Here is a 24,489-nt window from a genome sequence, read left to right on the forward strand (position 1 = left end):
TTTCATTTCTTCAGTATATGCTGACACGTCATTCAAATTCTGTAACACTTGTAGCTTTTGTTTTACTTGTAACTTTTCCTGCTTGACCTTCTGTGGCATGGCTTGGGTAAAAACTATATTGTAGAAAACTGCAGACTGCAAACTGTGAGGTACTGAGTCAAGATGTAGGACGGGAGAGCAAAGAATCAAACGCCGTGTAGTCCCACATAAAAAGAGACATCTGATCAGGATACGGGCGGAGCAGGATTGATTCTTCCGAACAGTAAAATGAGAAAACCCACACTGGAAACTTGATTTAGTTTGTCAGCAGGTGTAAGTGATTAATACATGAAAACTGCTCTTAGGTCAGAGGGAATGTAATGAAATGACCAAAGCTAACATGAAAGTCTCCACATATAGTGGAAAAAGCAGTCCCATTACTTTGAAAATCCTGAATCCGGAAGTCGCCGCTAAAGCCGCTAGCATTGCGCTGGTGTACTTTTCGTTTCACAGGGAGGAGTCAGACATTAGTTTCTTTATCAAAGTGACATGTTCGTACCGTTATTACTAATTCTACGACATGTATCGCACCGTGTGTCCATAATGTAGCCCGTCTGCGGTGTCGACATAAAGCTATCGATCAGCGACCAGATATTTCTCGATAAAAGGTCGAAGGAAACAGGAAGGCGGAACAAGTAAGTTCGGGAAAGTGGCTTTCAACTGTATCATTTCGTCACCCTGCGAAGAGCCGCCCGAGTTAACTGCTGCCCTTAGGCGGCTTTTTCCCCTCGTTTACGATAGCGTGTGAGTGATCCGGGTTTGTCGTGTGTTTTTAGCGGGTTTTATATTTGCTGTTTTATGGAGCAACAAGTCCGGCCGAGTTAGCTAGCGTCACGTCACGAATAAACTTCGCACCGCCGTCATGAGCCCCGATGTTGAATCTCTGACTTTTATCCTGGAAATGTGCTTAAAAACGACACAAAGCCCTCCAGACAACGAGCAATGTGGACCTGATGTATATATGGAGGCGTAAATAAACACGGCAATGTCGATTTACGTTGGCAACACGCGGTTTGACTTGGTTTTATTGTCATTCGGCATATTCTTGATTTCACGGCGGAATTGGTGTATGAAATAGGAAATGACTCACTCAGACACCATGTTTCATCTTTTAAGGTTAATCTCTTTTTGCCCAGGCTTGTCGTTTGCAGACAGCCTCCCAGTGCTGCAGTGTGGTCTCAGATCAATTATGTCGGGCAACTGGGCATTTTATTCTGATTACAGCCAAATTATTTAGTTGTGTTGCTCTCGTGCGTAAAATTTCTCGCACGGCCTCCATTTCTTTTCCGGTTTAACAGTTTTATATCAACCTAGCATGCATCTAACATATGATTCATGACTGGGAAAAACCCAAATCTCACTGTTGTTTGGCATTTTAGACACTAATTTAACTAACAAACATGCTGTTTGCAACCCTAGATTTTAATTGTTACATACACATGCAATCAGGTTTGACAGGAAGTAGACATTTCAATGTAAATGTGCATATATTAACCAAATTCTGCCCTTTTCTTTTTCTCCTTTAATCGTACACAGGAGTCAGAGACTCAGTCCAAATAAAAACCACGACAATCCATAACCAAAACAACCCACACTGGCTGTTCACACAACCTTGTCTGCTTCCATTTCAACGGTAAATAATTCACCTGAAGCGTTCGAACAGATCGTCTGCCGCCACCACATGCGACCATGTCCATGGCCCTGAAACAAGTCTTCAACAAAGATAGGACATTCCGGCCCAAGCGCAAGTTTGAGCCCGGGACGCAGCGCTTCGAGCTGCACAAGAAGGCCCAGGCGTCCCTGAACGCCGGCCTGGACCTGAAGCTGGCTGTGCAGCTGCCCCACGGCGAGGACCTCAACGATTGGGTGGCCGTCCACGTGGTCGACTTCTTCAACCGCATCAACCTCATCTACGGCACCATCAGTGACTCGTGCACTGATCAAACCTGCCCGGTCATGTCGGGCGGGCCCAAGTACGAATACCGCTGGCAAGACGAGCACAAGTACAAGAAGCCGACCGCCCTGTCGGCTCCCAAATACATGAGCCTGCTCATGGACTGGATCGAGGTACAGATCAACAACGAGAATATCTTCCCCACCAACGTCGGTAAGTGTTGAAATAAGCCACGAGCCACGGCGTCTCAGCGGTTGGTTCAAGTCTGTCAAGTCATCTCATGAGGCAAACCAAGCGACCAGCCCATTCACAGACAGACTGTGGCCACGCTTCGATATGGTTACGAAGCCATTCCAGTCAATAAATTCCAAAGTTTTATTTGGTAAACTTATGACTTTTGTTCAGATTTCAAATTTTCTCCTGTTGGTGTTTTAACCCAGTGGCTCCCTGCATGGGTGTTGGCACCACAGGTAGGGTCACACAGCAGAAAGTGGGGAGCTGATGCTTTAATATATCTTTACTTTTATGAACTGAATGGCTATAATGAGTAACCTCTATTTCATTTTAATGATCCTTTCAGTGTGACTCATTCGGAACGCAGAGAAAAGCCACTTAAATGATTAACGTGTAATAATTACAGAGGAAAATTGAAATGAGATGCGAACGACTCACATCTGAAATGTGAAGCCTGTTTTTCAGCATCCGCAAGGCCACGTATGTCAGATTACCTTCAGCGCTGAGCATTGCTAACATCACAGTTAATCTGCTGCAGTGGAATTTGTGGTTTTCTATTATCTCCGAGTGTGTTTGTGTGCACTGTGCTGTGGCTCAGCAGCTGACTGACTGACTACAGAAACATGCCAGCCAGTGGCTTTAGAAATGGGTCACAGGATGGACAGTAAGGCTATGAATAGAAACGACCTCTGACGCAGCCATCCTCTGCAACACGTTCCTAAAACATTATTTAATTAGTCAAAGCAAAACGATGTGCTGAATTAAGCGTGTGTTGGGAGATTATTCGGCACACCGAGCCCTGTCGATTTTCCGATCGTGTCCGATTGTGACGCTGGCCGCGTCTGCTGCTGATTGGCGGCTGGTGTCCAGGCCTGAGGGGGAGAAGACGGGGAAAGGTTAATGTAGAAAAAGCAGCCTCACTTTTAATTAAATGCATCAGTAATTTCAAACGTGTCTGTTTACTCCGGAGCAAATAAAAGGTCACCGCAGACTGACCGCAGCCTTCTCGCTCTGTCTCCCATCTGCTTGACTCCCAGGTACTCCCTTCCCTAAGACATTCATGCAGGTGGCTAAGAAGATTTTGTCGCGTCTGTTCCGGGTGTTCGTCCACGTCTACATCCACCACTTTGACCGCGTGAGCCAGATGGGGGCAGAGGCTCACGTCAACACCTGCTACAAGCATTTCTATTACTTTGTCACCGAGTTCAACCTAACGGACCACAAAGAGCTGGAGCCCCTGGTGAGCAGATGACATCGAGCTCTGTGTGTGTGTGTGTGTGTGTTTCTGTGTGTGTGTGTGTGTGTGTGTGTGTGTGTGTGTGTGTTTCTGTGTGTGTGTGTGTGTGTGTGTGTGTGTGTGTGTGTGTGTGTGCGCACGCTTGTGTAATAATCAGCCCATGTTAAAACACCGAGATGCTGCATTTGAAGGTTGCTGTGACACAAAGCTGCATTTTAGAGCAGTGTACAGCGGAGATGTGAGGCTAATCTTGCATCGTGGGCCGGACCGGCGAAACTCCCTTCTGTACGCTTAACGGCACAAATCAGTTTTTCCACTCAATAAAGTTTTTCTATTGTAATAAGTGAAAAGGAATGAAAGAAATCTGTAAGCATGACTTTTAGGGCTTAAATTGTCAGAAATAAATGTATAGGACTAGCGGGCCATATTGGAGCATTTGACTGGCTGTTTCTGGCCCCGGGCCTCATGTTTGGCAACCCAGGTAAACAGACTATCACATTTCCTTTAAATTATCTTTTGAGAAGTACAACAAAGAGCCCGATTACTACATTATCAGATCAGTCTAGCATATCGTTTGATTTAGGAAATTAGAATTGGCACCCCTAGTGGTCAAATCGTGTAAGTGCAAGACTGTTTCTAAACTTCCCCAAAAACTTGTGGCTTCTCTGTATTTCAGCATGATGTTGCTTAATGGGTGATGCATAACTTGATAGCTATAGATGAGAAGATGTGAGTTTAAAAATGAAGCTGTGGGTAAACTGTATCCTTTTGTTTAGTGTAGCTAATGAAAACTGCAGTCATGTGATGCCTCAGTGGCCCAGGGATTTAGGTCACTGGTTTTTAGGCTGCAACAAAATGTCCTGTGTACAAGCTGCAGATTGCTGCAGCTTAATGCGATGAGTGGAAAACTACAATAGTTAAGACCCATGTATGAGCACACCAGAGAAATGCAGGACTCAAAAAATGAGTCTTTGCAGTTTGTTTGTTTTAGAACAGATTTTTTCTTGTCTTTCCATTATTCTGAAACCCAAATTTATTTTACTGTTAACTGTCAAAGACGAGTGCTCACTCTGTCAGGTGTGGTGTGTGTGTGTGTGTGTGTGTGTGTTTTGACCAAAAAGCTTGGACTGCTTACTCTTTGTTTCCCACCTGTATGTTGCCCACAGCAGTGTGCTGTCATGTAGAGCTGGGCGATATATCGAGTTTTTAAAAAATATCGATATATTTTTATACGAGATATAAGATCTGACAATATCCTTTATATCGATATAGTCTATGTTACGTTATAATTATACTTGTGGAGCCGCAGGTTTGCCTCTCTTTCGTCCACTTCCGTCTCTACGCAACGTTACTCGGCCTCACCTCTCCTTCACTGAACACAACTCCCCCTCCTCCCCCATCGCTTCACCTGCAGGAAGCGACAAGATGGACACGGCAAATCTCCGTTAACGAGTTACTGCGCATCGCCCCGTGCGTGGGGCTGGACGGCGTCAATGTGTTAGCTAGCTAACCACGCTAACGAGCTAACCACGCTAACGCCATGCAGCCCAGAGGTGCTGCACGGACTAAAATCCTTTCATTTTCTCAAAAGTTGACAGCGCGCCTAATGTATGAATTCTGGTTGTGCTTGATGGCCGCGAACCGATTTTATGCGGAACACGGCGCTCAGCAATCTGTCAAAAATGTTTTAGTACGACTTTGGTAAGCTACGGAGCTGCACCGCTTGATGGATTGTCGGAGCATTACGGCTGAGCCTCGCGGAGTGATACGTACTGTGCTTCAACGTAATATTACCCTACTGTGTATAAGGACCATAAATGGCACCTGTTAAGAGACGTGGTTGCGAAGCGGATTTCAAACTCCAGGCTGTCAGTCACGCAGTACAAGTTGGGAACAGAGCAGCTGTGAAATCTGTCTTTGTTATTGTGCTCGGAGTCTTTTAGTTTACATTTTGACTGCACAAGTGTGAGCTTTTTGTTATGCACAAAAACAACATTGTTTTCTTTTATTTATGGAGCATTATTATTTAATAAATGCTCATAATTTATTTTTGAGTAAATTTTATGTACATCTATGCTCTATGTTAATAAAAGTGCCTGTGTGACATCTGGGACACAGCTTTGACTAAGAACTCTCATCTTGTTCTTACTTTATGGCTTTAAAAAAATATATCGAGATATATATCTTATATCGCCATCCAGCTAAAAAATATCGAGATATGAATTTTGGGTCATATCGCCCAGCCCTACTGTCATGTGATCAGTGTAGAAACTGGCTTTGGAAAGGTTCGCTCAGCTGTGTGCTGTTTGTTTGTGTCTGCCACAGAAAGAAATGACCTCTCGGATGTGCCACTGAGGGACCTGCGGACACGGCGAATGGATGCATCCGTCCATCTCGAAGACTGCTTTGGAGAACGGAAAACGAGCAATCAAATCCAGAGTCTATTTTTATATTTAAGTACTGTAATCTATTTTAGCTGCATACTGTAGGTTTAACCAGGAATCCTGTTGCGCCAGGGCGTTCTGCTCCTTCTGAAAAGTTTTCAGACATTTTATCAGAGCACAGTATTAAGAGGTCTGTTTGTGTTAATGTCTTTTTTTTTTAATCTGAATCATTCCAGGATGCTTCCTCTTTTCTTTTCTGTTCCAAATGATCTAAAATTAGTACGGTTTCTTTCTTTTCACCTGTAAATCTCAGTATGTTCTTACATTAAAGTGATTCTCAACTCTTTCTGATGCTGATGATAATGGGCTGCAGCATTTTTTTTAAGTCATAAAAACCTTAAGATTAAACTGAGGGAAACAGAGGAAACAGAGTATTTTACTGAACTGAATCCATTTAAAGTCATTAATTTTTATTGGTTAAAACTCATATGTGCAGACAGGCTAGATACTGTAATGGTGACTCAGACATCAAGGCTGTTATCTTACACGCTGGGCTGGGAGCCATCGGGTCGGGTTCTCAGATGTCAAACCTGCAGGTGTTTATTGCAGATACTCTTGGCAGCTGAAGGTCACACGAGACTTGAACCTCACATGACAAACACAAGTGGAAAAACATGATGAACAGGCTGTGTTCACTAATGTCCACCAGGAGGCGTCAGACTCCCAAAACCTCCCCGTCTCCCTGAGCTTTCTATCCTGTGGTTGCTGCTGTACTCTTATGAAATCTGCTCAATGTCCCACTTTGAGTCAAGAAGGGGGGGAAAGACCTGATTCGGGTGAATGATTTGGCTAAGCTGGTTATGTAAGAAACAGGCCAGACTGTACTGTGACGAACACAGAGAGAGGGTTTGTTTTTGGATGAACGCTGCTTAATGTGACTGAGCCAACAATAGTCCCGAACAACAACATCAGTGGTTGGAGTTGGTGGAAGTTATCAGCGCTTATGGGCGGGGTTATATAAATAGTCACACAGTCTCTCTCATTACTGCTGCAGGGGTGCAGTTAGTCATAATAAACCATTACTCAGTCATCTTATTCAAGGCAAATCATGTAAGCCATCGTTCAGAATGGCCCCTTTAGGTGCACCTATATAGTATATGAGTGTAACATCAGTCTTTGCAAAGCTCATATCTGATACTGTTGCACACGTACACACACACACACACACACACACAGCTTTCAGCACTGCGTTATGACATAAAGTGGAAAATTACAGTTCACTGTTACACCCACTCTCTAACTGCAGTTTACAGGCAAAACACCAAACAGGTTAATTCCTTGAATTTCAAAATAATCGCACTTCCTGTTCGCACTGTCTGTAATAAATGTAAACAAAAACTCTGCAAAGCTCAGGGCTCGTGTCAGTCAAGTGTTTCATCTGCCAAAACCTCACCACACTGCAGTCACACACAGGAAAAAAAGAATGATTTCATCCACGAGGCTTTCTGGAAACATTTTATTCAAAAAAACAAAAAAGTCACGGCCAAAAATTTAGAATGACATCTTCAACTTCTTTTTTCCTTTTTTGGTGCTTGAAGAGTAAGTCATTCAAAGACTGAATATGTCTATTTAATAAAGAGACCTCAACATTGCAGTCAAGCAAAAAAAAGTAACTTGTAACAAAACGCTGTATGTTGTTGGACAATTTAGGCAACATAGTAACTATTTTTTAATACAATGTCTTTAAAGGACACCGTCTAATTCCATAGTCAGAAAGAAACATTGTACTTCACTACATCTAGTTACCATTACATATATCCATGCACACAAATAGTAAGGACAGTCTATGGTTGCTATTGATTCATATCATTAATAACTGAAGACTTTCCTCCTTTAGAAAGTACGAGCTGACTCATATATGTGCTAGTCTGTGGTCACTAGTTCCTTTACAATTAGGAATTTTAGAAAGAAAATATGTGAAGCTTGTAAATTATTGCTTTCTGATAAGTTAAGCTACAAAGCATTTATAAATGTACAGCTAAAATAATTAGTAAAAAATTATTCTGAAAACCATTTCAATGCTCCACTCATTTGTTTTATCGCCCTGAGTTTTATCTTACTGAGTACTCAGAGCATTTAAGGCTACAGCCCCGTTCACCCATTCAGCGCTGTGTTTTATGCCTTTAGGGGCTTTTTATGACTTCTTTTAACTGCCGACCTCCCCATTGGTAAATAACCTGCTCAACCTTCAGCTGTTGTTCATGAGAAAATATTCCACGGTTTCAGCTTTGCACAGTTGAAGGATGGTTTCAGTTTCTTCCAACGGTTTTAATGTAGCTTTAAAAAGTCTCCTTTGGACAAAGCTGACTTTGGGGATTTGACATGCGTCAGTATGTTTTCTGAATTTTTACAAATCAGAATGAAGAAGGTGAATCTATCAAGGAAACAATCACTAGCTGCACTCCTGTATGAAACAATTGATTCAATTTTAATGCACAAAAACTGCATATTCATCTTCATATAAAGCGCTAAAATGAACCCATTGTCACCTCCTTCCATCAAGCTGGACAAATACATTTTGACATATACGATAAATATGAATTTTGATAAGAAACAAACATGATGTAACAATGTGCCACGGTTAATTCACCCACTGGAATGACCTCATTGCCTCCTGCAACCTGATCCTCTTACAGGAGTGTCCCTCCTCTCACAGTGGAGTCAGTTCCTCTGAACACTGGGCTGCACTCTCTCAGCACGCTTTACGCCTGTTACGTGTGAGATGAGATGTACCCGCCTTGCGCTCTTCCCCTCCCTCCTTCCTTCTCTCTCCCGCCCTCACTGGCGTGTTTTTCTCCTTTGGAATGTACCAGACAGACTCGAGGGGCTCTGCGATCGGCACAGTGAAGGGAAGCGCTGGCTACAGGCCAAGAACAAGCTCCAGCCAATCAGGCAGAAGCCTGTCCAACTCTGTGCTCAGCAGTTGCCCGTCTGTTGTTTTCATGGTACAGTGTGGTTATTTACATACAATCAAAAACGGGCTGGGATGTAATGTGAGTCAGTAAGTGCCGGACTGAGGACACACCCTTAACGGTTTTGCGGCACATGACTCAGTTGCATCATGTGGTTGTGCAGCTTGTACAGATGAAAAGTGGCGATAATTTTAGGACATTGGAGGTGGAGAGGCCTCGTAAAAAGTTCCAGTAAGATAATGATGTATTTAAATGAGGCCGAAATTTGGGCAGATTCAGCTTCTGGTTACTTGAGCTCGAGGCTTGGAAATAAGACTGGTATGGACTAGTCTGGAAGAACTCTGTAGATGTCCTTCTGGGCCCTCTGTGTGGGACATGTTTCACTCTGCCACTAAACTCAACAACCAAAACGCATTTCTTCCTGAAAGTCCAAACCCTTGTGGATCATTATTGCTGGAACTGTTCAAAAACCGGGGTTTCCATGTCCCTGGCGAGTTGGGTGTTTTTCCCTGTCCACAGCAAAGACCCATTTCCCTTTCTGCTGTGGACATGCAAAGGCACATCTGTACACTGCAATTCTCCCTAATTCTTGCATAACGACAGTAGATTTATAGTTATTAAAAAGCAGAAGCCATGCCTGTTCCAGCATGTCTTACACCTAATCTTTGCACAAATGTTTCTAATAAGTACTGCTAGAACATTGGATTTAAGTGAAAGGGCTGTATGGTGAGGGCAGAGAACAGATAAAAACAACAACAACTACTTAGTCATACAGCAAGTTATTTAGAAACCAAGAAGTGACACAAGCTCTAGTGCCCAGGCTGAAAGGTCAAATCTTACATTTCAGCCTCTCCCTGTCTGAATCAAAACTACCTGATTCATATCAATACCCTTTGTTACACATGGTTATGTAACAAACACAAAGTGCAAGCACAGAAAGAACACAAAAGGGTTCCCTAGTGTACAAATGGAGCAAAACAGTCTGTGTTGCAACATTTTTTGGCAAATCGGAGAGGGATTTCTGGGTACTGGAACAATTTGATTGGCCTAGTGCGCCGTCTTTCTCTTTCTGCCCCATGCACATCCATTTCTGCCAGAGATTACAAATTTCCCATCTTGTGGCTGTTTCCTTGTAAGAAGATTGTTCAGTCAAAGTTGCTTGGAAAAGGGAGCACTCTGGGGTGCTGCGACCTCCCTGCTTAGGAAAAGCATCTAACAAATGTTCAAATTAGTACAAGACTGCTGACTGTGTTTAGCTCCCTAATCTTGTTGGCCTTTGGGGGTTGTATTGATACGTGCCGCACGTGCATTATGTGAAAACACTTGCAGGTACGACAGGCTTTTCATGTATGTGGACAAATATGGTGCACAAACAGCACAGAAATGTTTCTGCAACAAATCCTGCTGCTCTGTACCCGAGGGCCTCTCACCAGGCCTGTCTCCATCCATCCATCCATTTTCTTCCACTTATCCAATTCAGGGTCGCCGTTTGGCCCAGCTGTCACAGGCAAAAAGCAGGGCACGCTCCGTATTCCGGTCACCAATCTGTCACCACACACATAGAAACTCACACTCCTATGGTCAATTGATAATAACCAGTTAACCTTACTGGTTTCTGGACTGTGGGAGGAAGCCAGAGTACCCGGAGGGAACCCACGCAGGCACCGTAAAAGTGTTCAAACTACGCACAGACAGGCATCAGACTGGATTTGATCCAGGACCTTCACCACTTTGTATTTTCCTTTTGCTGTTGCAGTCATATAAGCGTGGGCTTTGATAAGAAGAGTTTGGAGGATATTTGAGCGCTTGCTTTCCATCCTTACTGTTGTTGAGTAGCTCCATAAAGGTGTCATTAAGAACGTGAGAACGTCACGAGAACGTGTTATGATGGGGCAATAATGCACATTTCCGGAACAACAACAAAACACTGCGATTGATCCACAGCTTTATCTACGCACATTACAAGGCTACTGCAGTGCAAAACAACAGAGACACGCCTCTGTTAAATCACGTATCAAATTAAACAACCCAGGATAATCTCCAGATTGAGCTGCTTTTACGTCAGAAAGAGCTGCTGTCAAATGTAGGCACGTATCGTGGCCCCGTCCCTCTCTCTTTTGAGCTGTAGTGACACAGACCCACCCCGTGCACCCCGTGAACTTGGAAGTGCGATCTTGTTTTCCCACTAAACCCTGCGACTACACCATGTGCTCCCGACTGGGGATCATCGGCCAACGCGTTACGTAATGTTTGCTACTATTGGGCTTGTGTTTTGGAGGTAGAAGGTGAAAGGAGGTAGAAGGAGAAGGAGAGACACAAAGCATCCAGTTACAAGGCAGCCGACTCCTGGAACAACCCTTACATGGTTTTAAGACACCCAGTACATGAATACTGAAGTGGAACTCCAAACCAGGGATTATATCCAGTAGGAAAAAGGAGCAGGGGAAAGGTTTGTTGGACCATGTGCTTATAGTGCAACAATACCTGAGCACTTCTAGCATAATACATAGCATCACTTAGTAAGCTGGTGTGCAGTTATTACATACTGTATTGTGAGAATACGTGGAAATAAGTTTCTCTCATTATGAGAAACCACTTGACTGAACCTGTCTAAATACCTGCCTCCATATAAGCATATCACATCTAAGGCAACACTGCTGTGGCATCTCACAATTAGCAGATGGGCAGAGAGATCACACATATTTTCTGCGTCATCAGGATCCTTAAATTTCTTTCATTATCACAAGCACGACACATTGTCCCCACCCCCGTCGAAACAGCTTCTACATCAGGCTGCAAAACGTGCATGTACTCTCACAAAAGGTCAAAGGTTCAGCTGGAAATGTTCGGTTTCTGGCATCATAGGATATGAAGAAATGTTGATGGCTTAGCTATTGTAAAAGCTACCAAATATCCCAAAAAGTAAAAACTATACGGTTTGGACTGATCCAAAAAATCTAATATTTGACATGATTTCTTGATGTATGCAGTTAAATAAAGTAACGTGTACTCAGGAATACTTCAGTACACTCCTCAACAGATATTTGTCTTTTAAAAACCATACATTGTTCTAGTTAAACCATAGTGCAGTTTAGCCAGCAACAACAACAACAAAAATAAGGCTGTCTGTATCCAGTGCGTAGTACAGCTCATAGTTAAGTACATTGTGGTGCCGTTCTGGTTGTATCGCGCAACATTGCATGAGACCATGCGCCACAGTGATATGCCGCAGAAGCTGAGGGCATGGCCCCGGCCCAGTCTCTGAGAGGGAGCTGGGTGCCGTGACTAAGACCTTGGTTTTCGATGAAAACCCTGCCCGTGGTCATTCATCCCTTGGTGTGAGAGTGAAGTCATTATAATTGTAGACTAGAGAGTTTTTGACGCAAACAAAGATGGGGCAGTGCTAGTAACTTGCACTGCTTATTTATGTATTCACAAAAAACACAAGGCTGGCTCTGTTTTTAAGTCGAGTTAATAATTAAAGTGTGCCTTTGACGTACAGCGACAGCAGCATAAACAGATGAGGTGATCGGGACGGTGTAAACTCGCAGATCTGGTTTGCTGCACTTTGCACTATCTCTCCCGGCCTCCATCGACATCCTCTTCCATCAAAACAGCGGTGGGACGTGCTGACTGTGACTACGTGCGTGTATTTTTTTTCGTTTTGTTCTTCGGTAAGTCCCGCCTCGGGGCCCTACCCCCTCCTAAACAAAACAGACCTGACTGGTTCAATACCAATTCGTGTACGGTGCTCTTTTTTCTTAAGTCTCTATCCTAAAATATGGTCTAGAGTTCAAACGAGAATATAATACATAATCTAAATGGCCGAGCTTATTAAGTTGTGCTTATTGTGTGTCATATTTAAATAACCTTTAGCGTTCTTTCCCTTAAGAAGTAGAAGAACGCTTCAACAAAACGAAATGGTACCCTGCCACAATAGCCTTTTCTCGAATATACGCGATCAGTGCGGGCTGCTGACGCATTCCTCGGGAGGGCGGAGTCACGGGAGGTTATAAAAACACCCACACTCGTTCTTCTCAACCACCTTCCACGCACAAACTATCAGTCGTATCCCCCCTTGACGTCCTCTGCGGCTTTCGAAGCTGTGGGTCAAGCAACGACGCTAACACTGGAGCTATAAAAATTAACAACGGGGTAAGTAAGGAGAAAAAGCAGGCTGCTGCGGCTTTGTTTTGCCATTTAAAAGCGAAATGGCTGTTTTTGGAACCGCTATGCAGTATTAACGCTCACTGGCTAATCTTTGTTGTCTGACGTTAAAGTTAATTCTGATGTAACTGTCAACTGGTTTGCACTTGTGGGTTACATTTTGACTGGAGATGTGTTTTTGTGTGTGTTGGTAGCCTTCCTGTAGCGGTTTCACCGTTTTAACCATGGCCTCTAGATATATTTACTCATTAGCCAAACTGCTATGATTTTAATGATCTGTCCTCGTGCTTAACTGTCTGTAACTAACCTAAGGGCGAGCTAAATGGGAGTGACGTTGAATGCTAGCTGTTGCGCTCTCGCGCTCTGTTTGTATGCGCACGCGACAGAGATGAGCCAGCCTGCTGTTTGCCTAAGCGTTTAGTTAATCGTCCACAATCTGGAAAACACGAAGAGTTTAGGTGTTGTGTGTTTTTTTTTGTTTTTTTTTTTTACACTGGATTGTAACGCTGGGGTCTCAAATTGTGTCGTCAACAGGGCTCCCGTTTAAAGCGCCGCACCAAGCTGACCAGCTAGCGCAGTGTGATCACTTGCGTCTCTCTCTGAAACGATTTTGTTTGTTTCGGAGAAGTGCAAATTGATTCAAAAACCACTGCCGCCGCATATCCTGATCGGAACCCCCCCACACACCAAATCGAAGCAAAATGGTGCAAAATAAGATCGCCGAAGTCACTGGATTCCACCGCTCCTTCAAGGTGAGCTGGAACTCTATCCAGGGATAGCTCGAGCTCCTGTCACTCCTTTTGGGAAGATTGTAATCAGAGCACGTTTGGCAACATATATGAGAAGGGACTTCACCTAGCTATAGATAAACGCATCTTCTGGCTGACAAACATGGTATACTTCCTGCTGGGCACATGCAGCTGATGAATGTATGGCTCGAGTATGCCACAGCTAATAGTTGAAAGATGACCAAGAAAGATCCTTATGGCCTTGGGACGTTCTTGTGTTGGTGTAACAGATATGAGCGATTATTCAAAATGTGTCAGCCTCTCAGTCTAGTTTGGCTTTATAGTCACAGTAGGTGTTATGACTGACAATAGATGCTCTCATCTTGACTGGTTCACTGAGATTGCACATCATAACAAACATGTTATTACTCCATAGGGGCAAAATCCCTTTGAATCAGAGGACTTCACTAAAAATGGATCCCATCTTATCGATTCATCATTTAATTTTGACTCCTCCCCCAGACATGGTGAGTTTTATGACTAGTTCAGTATAATTCACATAAGTAAAACTTCCCCCTAGTTTCTTTCAGTATTTGGGATTTGTTTGCATTCCTCTATCAATAGCTGATGGTAATGTAGGCACTCCTGTTTTGACAGACATGCCTTCCAGTCAGCCTATTGACATCCCCGATGCCAAGAAGAGAAACAAGAAGAAAAAGCGTTGCCGGGCAACTGACAGTTTCTCTGGAAGATTCGAGGGTAAAAGCTTTCATTCCTAGTTGTTATAAAAACAGCTGTATAAGCTGCTCTCCTTCATGTAATTGTGTTTTGCTAACTTGCTGTTTTTGCCACAGATGTCTACAGACTGCAGGAAGAGGTCTTGGGAGAGGGTGCTTATGCCAGAGTGCAAACATGCATCAACCTCATCACCAATAAAGAGTATGCTGTAAAGGTAAGACACTGCCACGCATTCAGTGGATACAGTGTGCTTTAATGTATTGTTGTCAATGAAACCTTCCTATAGGAGATGCTAGAGTTCTAGGACTCTGTTTGGCTGCTTTACAGTTAGAGGGTTGGATTACGTAATGAAATTCCTTTGTGTGAAGAGGCTCTGAGCCATGAGAGGAATTTAATATAAGTAAACTGGGCTATTGCATCAGTGTTTCTATTGTGCTTCCTTTTCACGTCTTTTTCTTGAGAAATTTTGAGGAAAGTTTTGGTCTGGGACAGGATGCCTCTTTATCTTTTCTCTCAGTTCAGCTCTCTGTAGTGGTTTTCTGCAAACTTTCCTCTGTTGTGCCTAGTGATGCACTTTTTGTGTAAAAGACTAGCTGCTGCTAGTAGACACGCCCCCCCTCTCTTTTTCTAGCTCGTCAGCCAATCAGAGAGCTGGAAATGATATACCCTCCCCCTTTCTTTACAGCTTGCACAGAGAACATTGTGTGCTGCTAGCTGTGCCAAAACAAAACCCACAGAAAGGAAGGAGGGGTGATGGGTGAGGGTTGTGACCCGGTGTGTTTACACTGCTTTGTTCTCACTCTGTACAGTTACTTTTTCGATTTCCTTTTTGAATGGCGTGAGGACTTGTATGCACATGTTCAACTCTCGGGGACTTCCTTTTTTATTACAAAGTCATTTCCTTGTTTTAGGAGCAAAACATTGTGAAATTTTTATGTATTTATTTATTTTTTTGCTGAAGTGTGCAAAAATTTAAATAATCCACTTTTTTTTCTTTTGAAATCCCATTTGCTCATTGGACATAAACATTAATTAGTTATTCCCCAGATTTTGTTCATGTATGGATCAAGTCTGAGTTAAAGGCTGCTTCTTTAGTGCAAGTGTCCATATCTTATTTTTTTTCCTAATTAATATTTCAGAGGTGCTGTACACAGATCCTCATGTGACTGATCAGTTAGTTTGTCCCAGAGTGATTTGTTATGGATCCCTTGGGACTATGCAGTCCTGGGGGAGGAGGTAGGACGGTCTGCTGGGAGTCGAGGGGGACTCAGACTACTCCTGCCAGATGTCCCGTCTCTCCCCTCCCCCTCTCTAGACACAGGAGGAGTAGGGGGGTGAAGTGCATGTGCGGGCTCTGTTGCAAACGCAACAAAAGCTTCAGGCATCCATAGACGCACAGAGGGCCGAGCAGCGTGTGTCTGAAGGCTCCCAAACAAGTCCTGTTTAAAGCTATTATTTCACAAGCCTGGGTTGATGTTAGAACCTGCAGTGAGGTCTCGCTTTTCAGCAGGCTGATGTTTCACGAGCTGCAATTTGGATAAGCGACCTTAAATCTACCACTTTAAAAATAGTGTCCTCCCATTTGGGATTGCAATGCGTTCTTCAACCTTATAGTTTCTGTATGGAAACATCTACCAGGGTGGGAGTTCTGCTGTGGCAGGAGAGGGTGAGCTGATTGTTGTCCTGCTGACTCAGACTGGAACAGTACACAGGCTTTGGACTGCTCACAGGCCTCTTGTCCGTGTATTAATCCTAGACACATACTGCAGCTCTGGCCCCAGTGGGCTTCAATAGCAGCTGTAATCCAGCTACCAGGAAGAGAAGCATGCACAGCCTCCCAAGCACACAATAACAGACCAGAGCTGGAAAATTCAGGCTTTTTGCTTTGGTGTCAGCAGTCTATCTTTCTGTCTCTCTTGGCACAGCATTATGCAGCTGGTGGCCCTCACTGCTGTAGTTCCCGGCAGCTCTGTTATTTTTAGAGCAGTTTTGATAATTGTAAACATTTTGGATTAGGTCATGGGATGTTTTGAAGGGAACACTTATGGCTCCTTAAGATTTACATATGGGTTGTGAATAAAGGTTAAACATAGAGACTGGGGGCTGTTATTTTCATTCAGCTCTGTCTCTGGTATGCTGGGCAGTGCTGAAAGTAGGTTAAACTATCTCTGCAAGTGTGTCACCGGGTAGGATAAAGGTTGGCAAGCAGGAAAACGTTGGAAGGAAGCTCATTATAGGGGACTGCATATGGACTGTATAGTGAGCTCTATACCGTCTGCTTTCTGTTAAACACAGCCACAAGTGGGGTTTGTGGTGCAGTGAGAGAGTGGCTGCCATGCCCACAAATATGTATACTAAGCACTTTAAGAATTGTCCTCCATCCTGTTCTGTATAAAAACACAAAGTTCTGCTGAAAATGGGCTATTTCTGGACAAAGTGGGCTCAGCTTTGGTGCTTTTCTGTTGCAGATAATCGAGAAAAGGCCGGGTCACAGCCGCAGTCGTGTCTTCCGTGAGGTTGAGATGCTCTACCAGTGCCAGGGCCATAGGTAACTTTCTGCTGTTCTGACAAAACTAAAGCCACTTGACAGTCGTATGGAGGCAGTCACAAAGCCCTTTATTCATCATCACACTGCAGACCTCAAATGACTCGGTGCCTTTTTGTTTTCTGCAGAAACATCCTGGAGCTGGTGGAGTTTTTTGAAGAGGAAGACAAATTCTACCTGGTGTTTGAGAAGCTCCGAGGAGGTTAGTAAATTACAGCTGCTAGTTTACAAAGAAATTCTGCTGCTTTGGTGAGTGTGTTTGAAAGCATTTAGCTTTTAAATGGAGCTAATGGACTCTCATTTCCCTCCTAGGGTCAATCTTGGAACACATTCACAAGAGACAGCACTTCAGTGAGCAGGAGGCCGGTCTCGTGGTGCAGGACATTGCCAGTGCTCTAGATTTCCTTCATAACAAGGGTAAGATCATTTGAACAAAATGGCAAGCAGTATTACTGCTCACAGTTTCAAATTAAATATGGATATAACAGGCATCTTTTTGTTTTTAGGAATGGCACATAGAGACCTGAAACCTGAAAACATTCTCTGTGAGAGTGCACACAAGGTGAGTTTACTGCAGAGATATTTATGCCTAAACGTGTTTCAGAGGTCAGCTGATTTGTTGATAAAGCTGCTGCTGGCCTTTTGTTAAAATCTGCTCTTTTTCTCAGATATGCCCGGTCAAGATCTGTGACTTTGACTTAGGCAGTGGGATCAAGCTGAACAGTGACAGCTCACCCATCTCCACCCCTGAGCTCCTCACTCCTGTAAGTTACTCATCCAAAAAATGTTTTTTAAATCGCTGATCCAGGAACAGATTAATCAGTTACACCGTGACATAGTGATTTGTTTTCTTGCTGTGGATAAAAGCGGCTGTAAATGTGTTTATCAAGTCTCACCTGGCTGATCATTGGCCAGTCCTCAGTGGGGTTAACTGATGTTTACACTAGTTTACTGCTGGGCAGTTTCTCTGAAATGGCATGGATTGCTTCCTGGATGTGCCAAATTTTATGTTCCTCTTATCGTGCTGGATACTTCAGTGTGTTAACATTTGGAAGCATATCTGTCTATTTAATGTTGATGTCCGTTGATGTCTAATCAATAGCAAACACTGAGGGGTCATGAGCTTGAGTCTGGGGGTTATGATTGTTTAACTTTGTGGCTGTCGTCACAACACAAAGCGTTACCACTGAACAGTGTCCAGAACAGCAGGAAACCCTCAACCTCAGAGGAGTGGTAAAGTTGAACTGGCAAGCTTTCTACTTGTGTCAACACTTGCTCTGTCTGCTGCTTATCTAGTGTGCTGAATAGATGGACCAGAGCAGGTGAAGGATGGCAGCTCAGCCCTCAGGAATGTGGTTTGGTGGGTGGGGGCTTTCGGCATTGGTAACTTCATCTTCCTTGCACAGAAATAATGGATGGTGGGCCCATCCCCGGACTTGTTGAAGGGGATATGGTTTGGGGCCAAGAGGTGTCATGTGCTTTAGTCTTAAATCAGGATCTCCCTCGGGTTAAGTTGATCCAGTAATATATTAAAGTGTTCGTTCAATGGGAGAAAAGCCTCTGGAGTACAGAAGGTGGTGTGATAGCCCTGGGATGTAACACTGGAGGGTACATGATAACTTTTACAAGGCTGTGTCCTGTGATATGAAGGAGTCGCAGTGAAAACCCCCACAAGCGTTTGCTTATTTCTCCTTTCTCTCTGTGTGGTGAGAGGAAAAAAAAAACCCATACACCCTCTTCTTTCAGCTCAGTCTCCGCCCAGTGGCCCCAACCACTCTTGTGCTGGTCTGCGCTTTCTTTATGTACTTCATACAATAGCTGTGCATAAGGCTTGTTCTAGAAATTTTAGTCTCTCTCCCCCCACACATGGCAACTGAGATGTGATTGGATAGCCCGGTGGGAGGGGGAGGATAACTGGGAGGTGCAAACTCTGCCCGCTCATGCGCTCTGGCTTGTTTTCCTTGCTTGATCACAGGAACAATGTTATGATTTTCATCTCACGACTGGCACTCTCTCTGGGCCCCCTGTAACCACTTTACTGCTGTTGCACAATATGCACTTTTGCATTTGAAGCGCAGTTCTATGGTTCTCAAATACATTTTATGATTTACAGGTTTACTGTAAATGTAGTGGTGCTATACTGGGTGTAAACTGGGAAAATAGGGACTCGAATGAGCCGAGATAGACCCTTCTAGGAAAAAGACTAATTTTAGTTTACTAGGAATTCTGCGTGAGTGATTGCCCACCTATGTGCCCAGTGAGATGTAATTCTGGCTGTTCGAATGCCGAGGCTTAAATGTAGCAGCTGGAAACTGTAACACTGCACACAAGCAGTTTAGTCTGTTTAATTGAGGAAACTGCTTGTTTGTACCTGTCATAAAGGTAGGTGCAGTTTCTTGAGGACAGAACAAGTCTTCTTCCTGTAAGCCTCTCCTAGTAATCCTTTCATTTACAAACACCAGAGGTGTGTCATCGGTGCTGTGGGTATGGTGTGACTAGTCACATGGTCGTAGGAAAGCCCCAGGTTGCAATACCGACAAATCCTGTGGTAACAGCAGCTGATTAACAGCTCTCTGCAGCTTACTGGAAGATTTGAAGAGGATGTGACTGCAAGTTCGCAAGGTGTGCAACAGCACAGGAAGAACAAATGCAAGTTTATGTTTAAGTCTGTGCCAAAGAGCCACGATTACTGTTATTTGACTGCCCTCTTTCAGCCCTTATCAGCTGCAGGTAGTCATGGACTGGCTATCTATGTCCTGACTTGTTTGTGATTCAGGGGTGGTAAAGCAGCTTTTAAACACGATTAGCCTTGATAGCTGTTTATGATAACACAACTATTGCATTAGTCTTCAGTTTCAAAGTACCTTGGTTGGCAAAAAAGAGAGTGCGTGTGTGTGTGCGGCAGCTGCATTTGACTTGAATCCTGGAGGATTGTCTGTGTAAGCAGTTGCCCCAGACTCGATGATGGCGGAAACATGGGGGTTGGGATTTTCTTTGTCTGAAATGCGATTCCTGTGCAGCAAACTTCATTACATAAAACTGGAGGTGGAGTTAGCAGACAGCTGGTTTATGTTACTGGGACACAATGGAGGCCTGCTCAATGTAAACATGTGCCCCCACAGATGGAATGAAGGATATGTGGGGGACTTCATGACAAAAGGACTAAAGCGTCTCAGAAATGAACATGATCTTTGTCCTGCTGAACCAACGACCTGCTTTTTCCCCACCTAAAACTATTAAAACAGTACTTGCTGTTTGTGTTCTCAAGTTATGTAACTGACCAGGGCTCAGCCCAGTCTCTGGGTATGCAGGACAGCCAATCCTCTTTTCCATGCTCGGGGTTTGGCCTAATTTCTCTCCTAGCTACATAACAACATGCTGGTAGAGCTGAGTCTGTCCTTGCCCTCAACAAAGTCTGCCTGGGCTGTGTACAGCTGTGTGATCAAAGCACTGAGTCACCACTCGCTGTCTACCCACACAAACCTGCCTCATAGCACGTTCCAACTAAGAAATGTTCAACGGACTAAGACGAGCAGTTTTGTAGATTAAGTGAACCCATTACTGCAGATAATCATGCGACTGTCTCATAGACTGCCCCCACCCCACAAGCTAAGAGTGGGGCCTTAGCTTTCACACTCGGAGCCACGAGGTGTCAGCTGAGTGAAAGAATGTGGCAGCAGCCAAGCAAAGCGTCTCTTTTTTCCTCTGGTTTAACTCTTTCATGCTGCGCTTTGTGTTTTTCGTCCCTTGGGGCTAACGCACTGGCTTTCTTGTTCTTCTTTTAGTGTGGCTCAGCAGAGTACATGGCACCTGAGGTAGTTGAGGCCTTCAGTGAAGAAGCTACAATTTACGACAAGCGCTGTGACCTGTGGAGTCTTGGAGTCATTCTGTACATCATGCTAAGTGGCTATCCTCCATTCGTAGGCCGCTGTGGTGGCGGCTGTGGCTGGGAATTAGGTGAACCCTGCCACACCTGCCAGGTAAGACTGATGAATTCATTCCCGTGAGTTTTGTTTGTCTTACGTTATCTTTGTGAGTTCAGAGCAAAGTAACATTTGCAAATGTTTCGCATCTGTTTACAGAACACTTTATTTGAGAGCATCCAGGAAGGAAAATATGAGTTTCCGGAAAAAGACTGGGCTCACATCTCCTCAAGTGCCAAAGACCTGATATCCAAACTTCTGGTCCGGGATGCCAAAAGTCGTCTGAGTGCCAGTCAGGTGCTGCAGCACCCCTGGGTGCTGGGGGTGAGTCTGAATCCACCACTATGCCACTTTTTTTGCATTTTAGGCAAATCACAGTAAAGTTGTTCAAACAAAAAACCAATAACATGACTTTGATTTTTCAGGGTGCATCTGACACTTTGCCAACATCCATCTTACATCAGAGGTGAGAAATTAAGAGCGACAAGACACTCTGACAATAAACATTTCCAACTTTATACCTGCTTTGATCACAGTTTAATCTCTTTTCCCATTTTCCTCATCAGGACCAGCAGTGCCAGGGATCTTACAGTTTTTGCAGATAAGGCCATGGCTGTGAACCGGCAGCTGGCTGAACAGGATGGCATGGAAGAGCAGCAGCAGCAGCAGGAAGTCCAATTTTTTGTTACCGCTTCTGGCTCGTCTATGCACCTCTCTCCTCCTTCCAACTCCAAGCTGGCCAAGCGCAGGCAGCGAAGCAGCCAGCCGAAAGGTGGGCCCGTCTCCGCCGCGGAGCTTCGTCAGCTCTTGGCCCCCCTCGTCATCGTGGGAGACTGTGCCTGAACTTTCCCGACCTTCCGTTATGATTCAAGTCCTGTTCCACGACTGCCCTGAGACTCTTCCTCCTCAGTTCTGGCCCCTCTCTGGCCTCGGTCCCTCTGCTATTCAGGTTCTCTTGCCAGCTGTAAAGGGAGATGCTGCCTGCAGCCCTTCCTCTAAATGCCTTCTGCCCTTCTCCAGCACTTCTGAAGCACATCAGCACAGGGCCTGCATATAGCAAACACAGCTATGTGCACTTCCAGGTTGGGGAGGAGGGCCAGTTAATGACTCGTTGGACAGCAAAGTATTTTCTAAGTTATGTTGGTTTTTTGTTTGTTTTTTTCCTCATGAAACTCAGTTCAGAAGAAATCCGAACATAGATCTTCGAAACTAAGCTCAGACACCAAAGGACAACCTGTTGTGCTGCTCCCACGTTACAACTGGATCCACTGTGAATTAAGTTATCTGGAATGTTTTTTGCCTGTATGTATATGCACGAATGGCCCATCTGCACATACGTACAAGCTTATGCAATATGCCGAGATGAAGGCTGTTCCTGTCTTGAAAGGATTCAGTGTAATAAGGGTTGGAAGGGCTGTAAGCCAGTGCTGTCTGTGCCTGAGGCGCGTTGGCTGGAGACTCTTCAAAGTCTTTTTTGTTTTTTTTGTTCCCCTCCGTTTAAGATGAGCTCTTTACAGCCGACTCTTGTGTAAATGTCTGAGATGCGCACTTATCCAGCTCGGTCGCCGTGCACTTAGTGCTCAAAGGGCAACGGCTGTTTGTACCTGACCAGCTACGACTTGCCGCTGCATCGGTTGATGCGGTTTTTCCTTTTCTTCTAAATTGAATCTAAAACTAGTGAATTGATTTGACTTGGTCATGCTTGATGGCTGCCGGGGAGGGGGGAGGGGCCAAAGCTCATAGCGTGTATATCTGGCTTATTAAGCTAATTATACAGTACTTAAAATGGCTACGCAAGTGAACTGGGTCAGTGTTACTTTCATTGTAAAGAATTTGACGTCCCCTTGCTACAACCAGAATTTGTTTTTGTTTTTTTTTCTACAGATCAATTTATGGATTTAACTTTAAATATTTTGGCAGTAAAAGTTTAAACTCCTGTGAAGGGGTTGAAAAGCACATTTTGCCCAATGTGACCAGACTGTCATTTGTTGATCAGATTTATTTGGACCATCATCTTCGTCCTCCTCGTCCTTCAGGGTCTCAACGTTGTCTCTAACGACACGCCGCCCCTCCCAGAATGATGTCACAAATTTTCTTTCAATGTTAGAGGCAGACGGGAAAAATAAAATAAAATAAACACAAAAAGGAAAAACATTCCACAAAAAGACAAAAAAAACTTCAGACATTTAGCTGTATAAAGTTTACTTTTTTTTTTCTTCCAAGTTTGAAAACTCCATGTCAATGTGCCACACTGATTTTTATTTTTATCCTTTTTTGTATGGCTGTTAATAAGCTTCTTTTTGTTTTGTTTTTTTCTCTTTTCTATGGAGATTTTTTTTTTTTTTTTTTTCCATGCAGGTGCTGTTCAGTTCAGGTGAAACACCAGATGTTTTCCTTTGTTGTTTTTAATGTTTGTTTTGTTTTTGAGTTTTTAAAGTTGAGTATGTGGTGTATGAGGTAAAAATGGAGAAAGTTTAAGTTGAACTGGAGCGTTCGTGCCCAGTGAAGGCAAGTTTTTAAGTGTTATATATATATTATTATTATTATTATTATTATTATTTTTTTATATGTGAGCAGGGTGGGGAATTGGCACCAGCACCGATGTGGTAAAACATGAAAGTGGCTGGTACATTTCAGACACAGAAAACATTAGTATGAAGTTGCTGGTGAATTTGGAGCAGTTATCCATGAGTGGCTGGTACATGTTCATTTTTCCCTACTCTGCGTTGGCAATAATCTTTCTTTGTCGTTAATTAGATTAAGTTAAAGCTCATTCTGAAACTGACAGGTAATGGACTGGCGATGACGTCTCTCAGCACTGTAGCCATTTCACCAAAGAGGGTTCAAGTCATGACATTGAAACATATGATCCACGACCTAGCAGAGATAAGTGGGGAACTTCTGATCGTCTCCGTGTCCTGTCGGCAGCACTGCAGCGACGGTACTCTGGAAATGGTGTCAGATGACGCGTTATTCTGTTAATAGGACACTGTAATAGTTCTAAGAATACCTTTCTACAGATGCATAGTTATGAGGGTTTATGTCTTATAATAAGACTTACTTGAATATGTGTATGCAGCTGTTTCTTCATTTTGGAAACTACTTTGCTTATTGGTAATCTCAAAGCATTAAGCTAATGATCAAGGCAATCTTTGTGGGGGGAGGGGGGTGAAAATATACAGATCAGTATTCTGCCTTTTTCTGGGGGGGGGGGGTCTTCATACAACTGAGTTTGTCCCTGTCTTTGAATGGGGGTGGATACTCAAACGCACACTGTGGCCATACTCTGTAATATCCCGACCAGTACAGTAAGGGTTTTCTGGGTCATGACCATTTCTATTTCATGTCGAATGGCGGTAGCTTTTGTTTTCTTTCGACTGCCTTTTATTGGGAGAAAGGGGACAAAGTGATATCCTTCAGCCTCCATTTCTTTCTTTCTTTCTTTTTGTATATTGTCGCTGACGTCGTGTTAAAATTCAGTCATTCGAATGGATAGTACCAACAGTCTCCCCACAATCTGAATGTAGCCTGCAGGTGAAAGCATTTAAGGCAGATCAGACCATTTAAATGGTTCCTTCTCATGAGCACAGTGTGCCAGTCAGATACAGTCCAGGCTCTGGGTTGACAC

The 24,489-nt window shown here is 43.8% G+C and overlaps 2 protein-coding genes across 2 annotated transcripts; both read left to right on the forward strand.

Moving 5' to 3' along the window:
- Window positions 1-446: 446 nt before the first annotated feature.
- Window positions 447-6,134, forward strand: mob3a (MOB kinase activator 3A). The gene is made up of 4 exons (XM_085252086.1): window positions 447-674; window positions 1,576-2,146; window positions 3,205-3,407; window positions 5,730-6,134. Exons 2-4 carry the CDS (start codon window positions 1,729-1,731, stop codon window positions 5,757-5,759), a joined length of 651 nt encoding a protein of 216 aa, XP_085108212.1. The 5' UTR covers window positions 447-674; window positions 1,576-1,728; the 3' UTR covers window positions 5,760-6,134.
- A 6,646-nt stretch (window positions 6,135-12,780) lies between these two features.
- mknk2b (MAPK interacting serine/threonine kinase 2b) lies at window positions 12,781-23,013 on the forward strand. The gene is made up of 14 exons (XM_085251545.1): window positions 12,781-12,915; window positions 13,462-13,679; window positions 14,092-14,182; window positions 14,313-14,414; window positions 14,510-14,607; window positions 16,862-16,941; window positions 17,067-17,140; window positions 17,251-17,355; window positions 17,445-17,500; window positions 17,607-17,702; window positions 20,724-20,918; window positions 21,021-21,185; window positions 21,287-21,327; window positions 21,428-23,013. Exons 2-14 carry the CDS (start codon window positions 13,629-13,631, stop codon window positions 21,702-21,704), a joined length of 1,431 nt encoding a protein of 476 aa, XP_085107671.1. The 5' UTR covers window positions 12,781-12,915; window positions 13,462-13,628; the 3' UTR covers window positions 21,705-23,013.
- The last annotated feature ends 1,476 nt before the right edge of the window (window positions 23,014-24,489 follow it).

Source organism: Mchenga conophoros, linkage group LG17, assembly GCF_057382185.1.
Source record: "Mchenga conophoros isolate Kocher_MC1m ecotype Shallow Benthic linkage group LG17, M_conophoros_male_GT1.1, whole genome shotgun sequence".
NCBI classification, from domain to species: Eukaryota; Metazoa; Chordata; class Actinopteri; order Cichliformes; family Cichlidae; genus Mchenga; species Mchenga conophoros.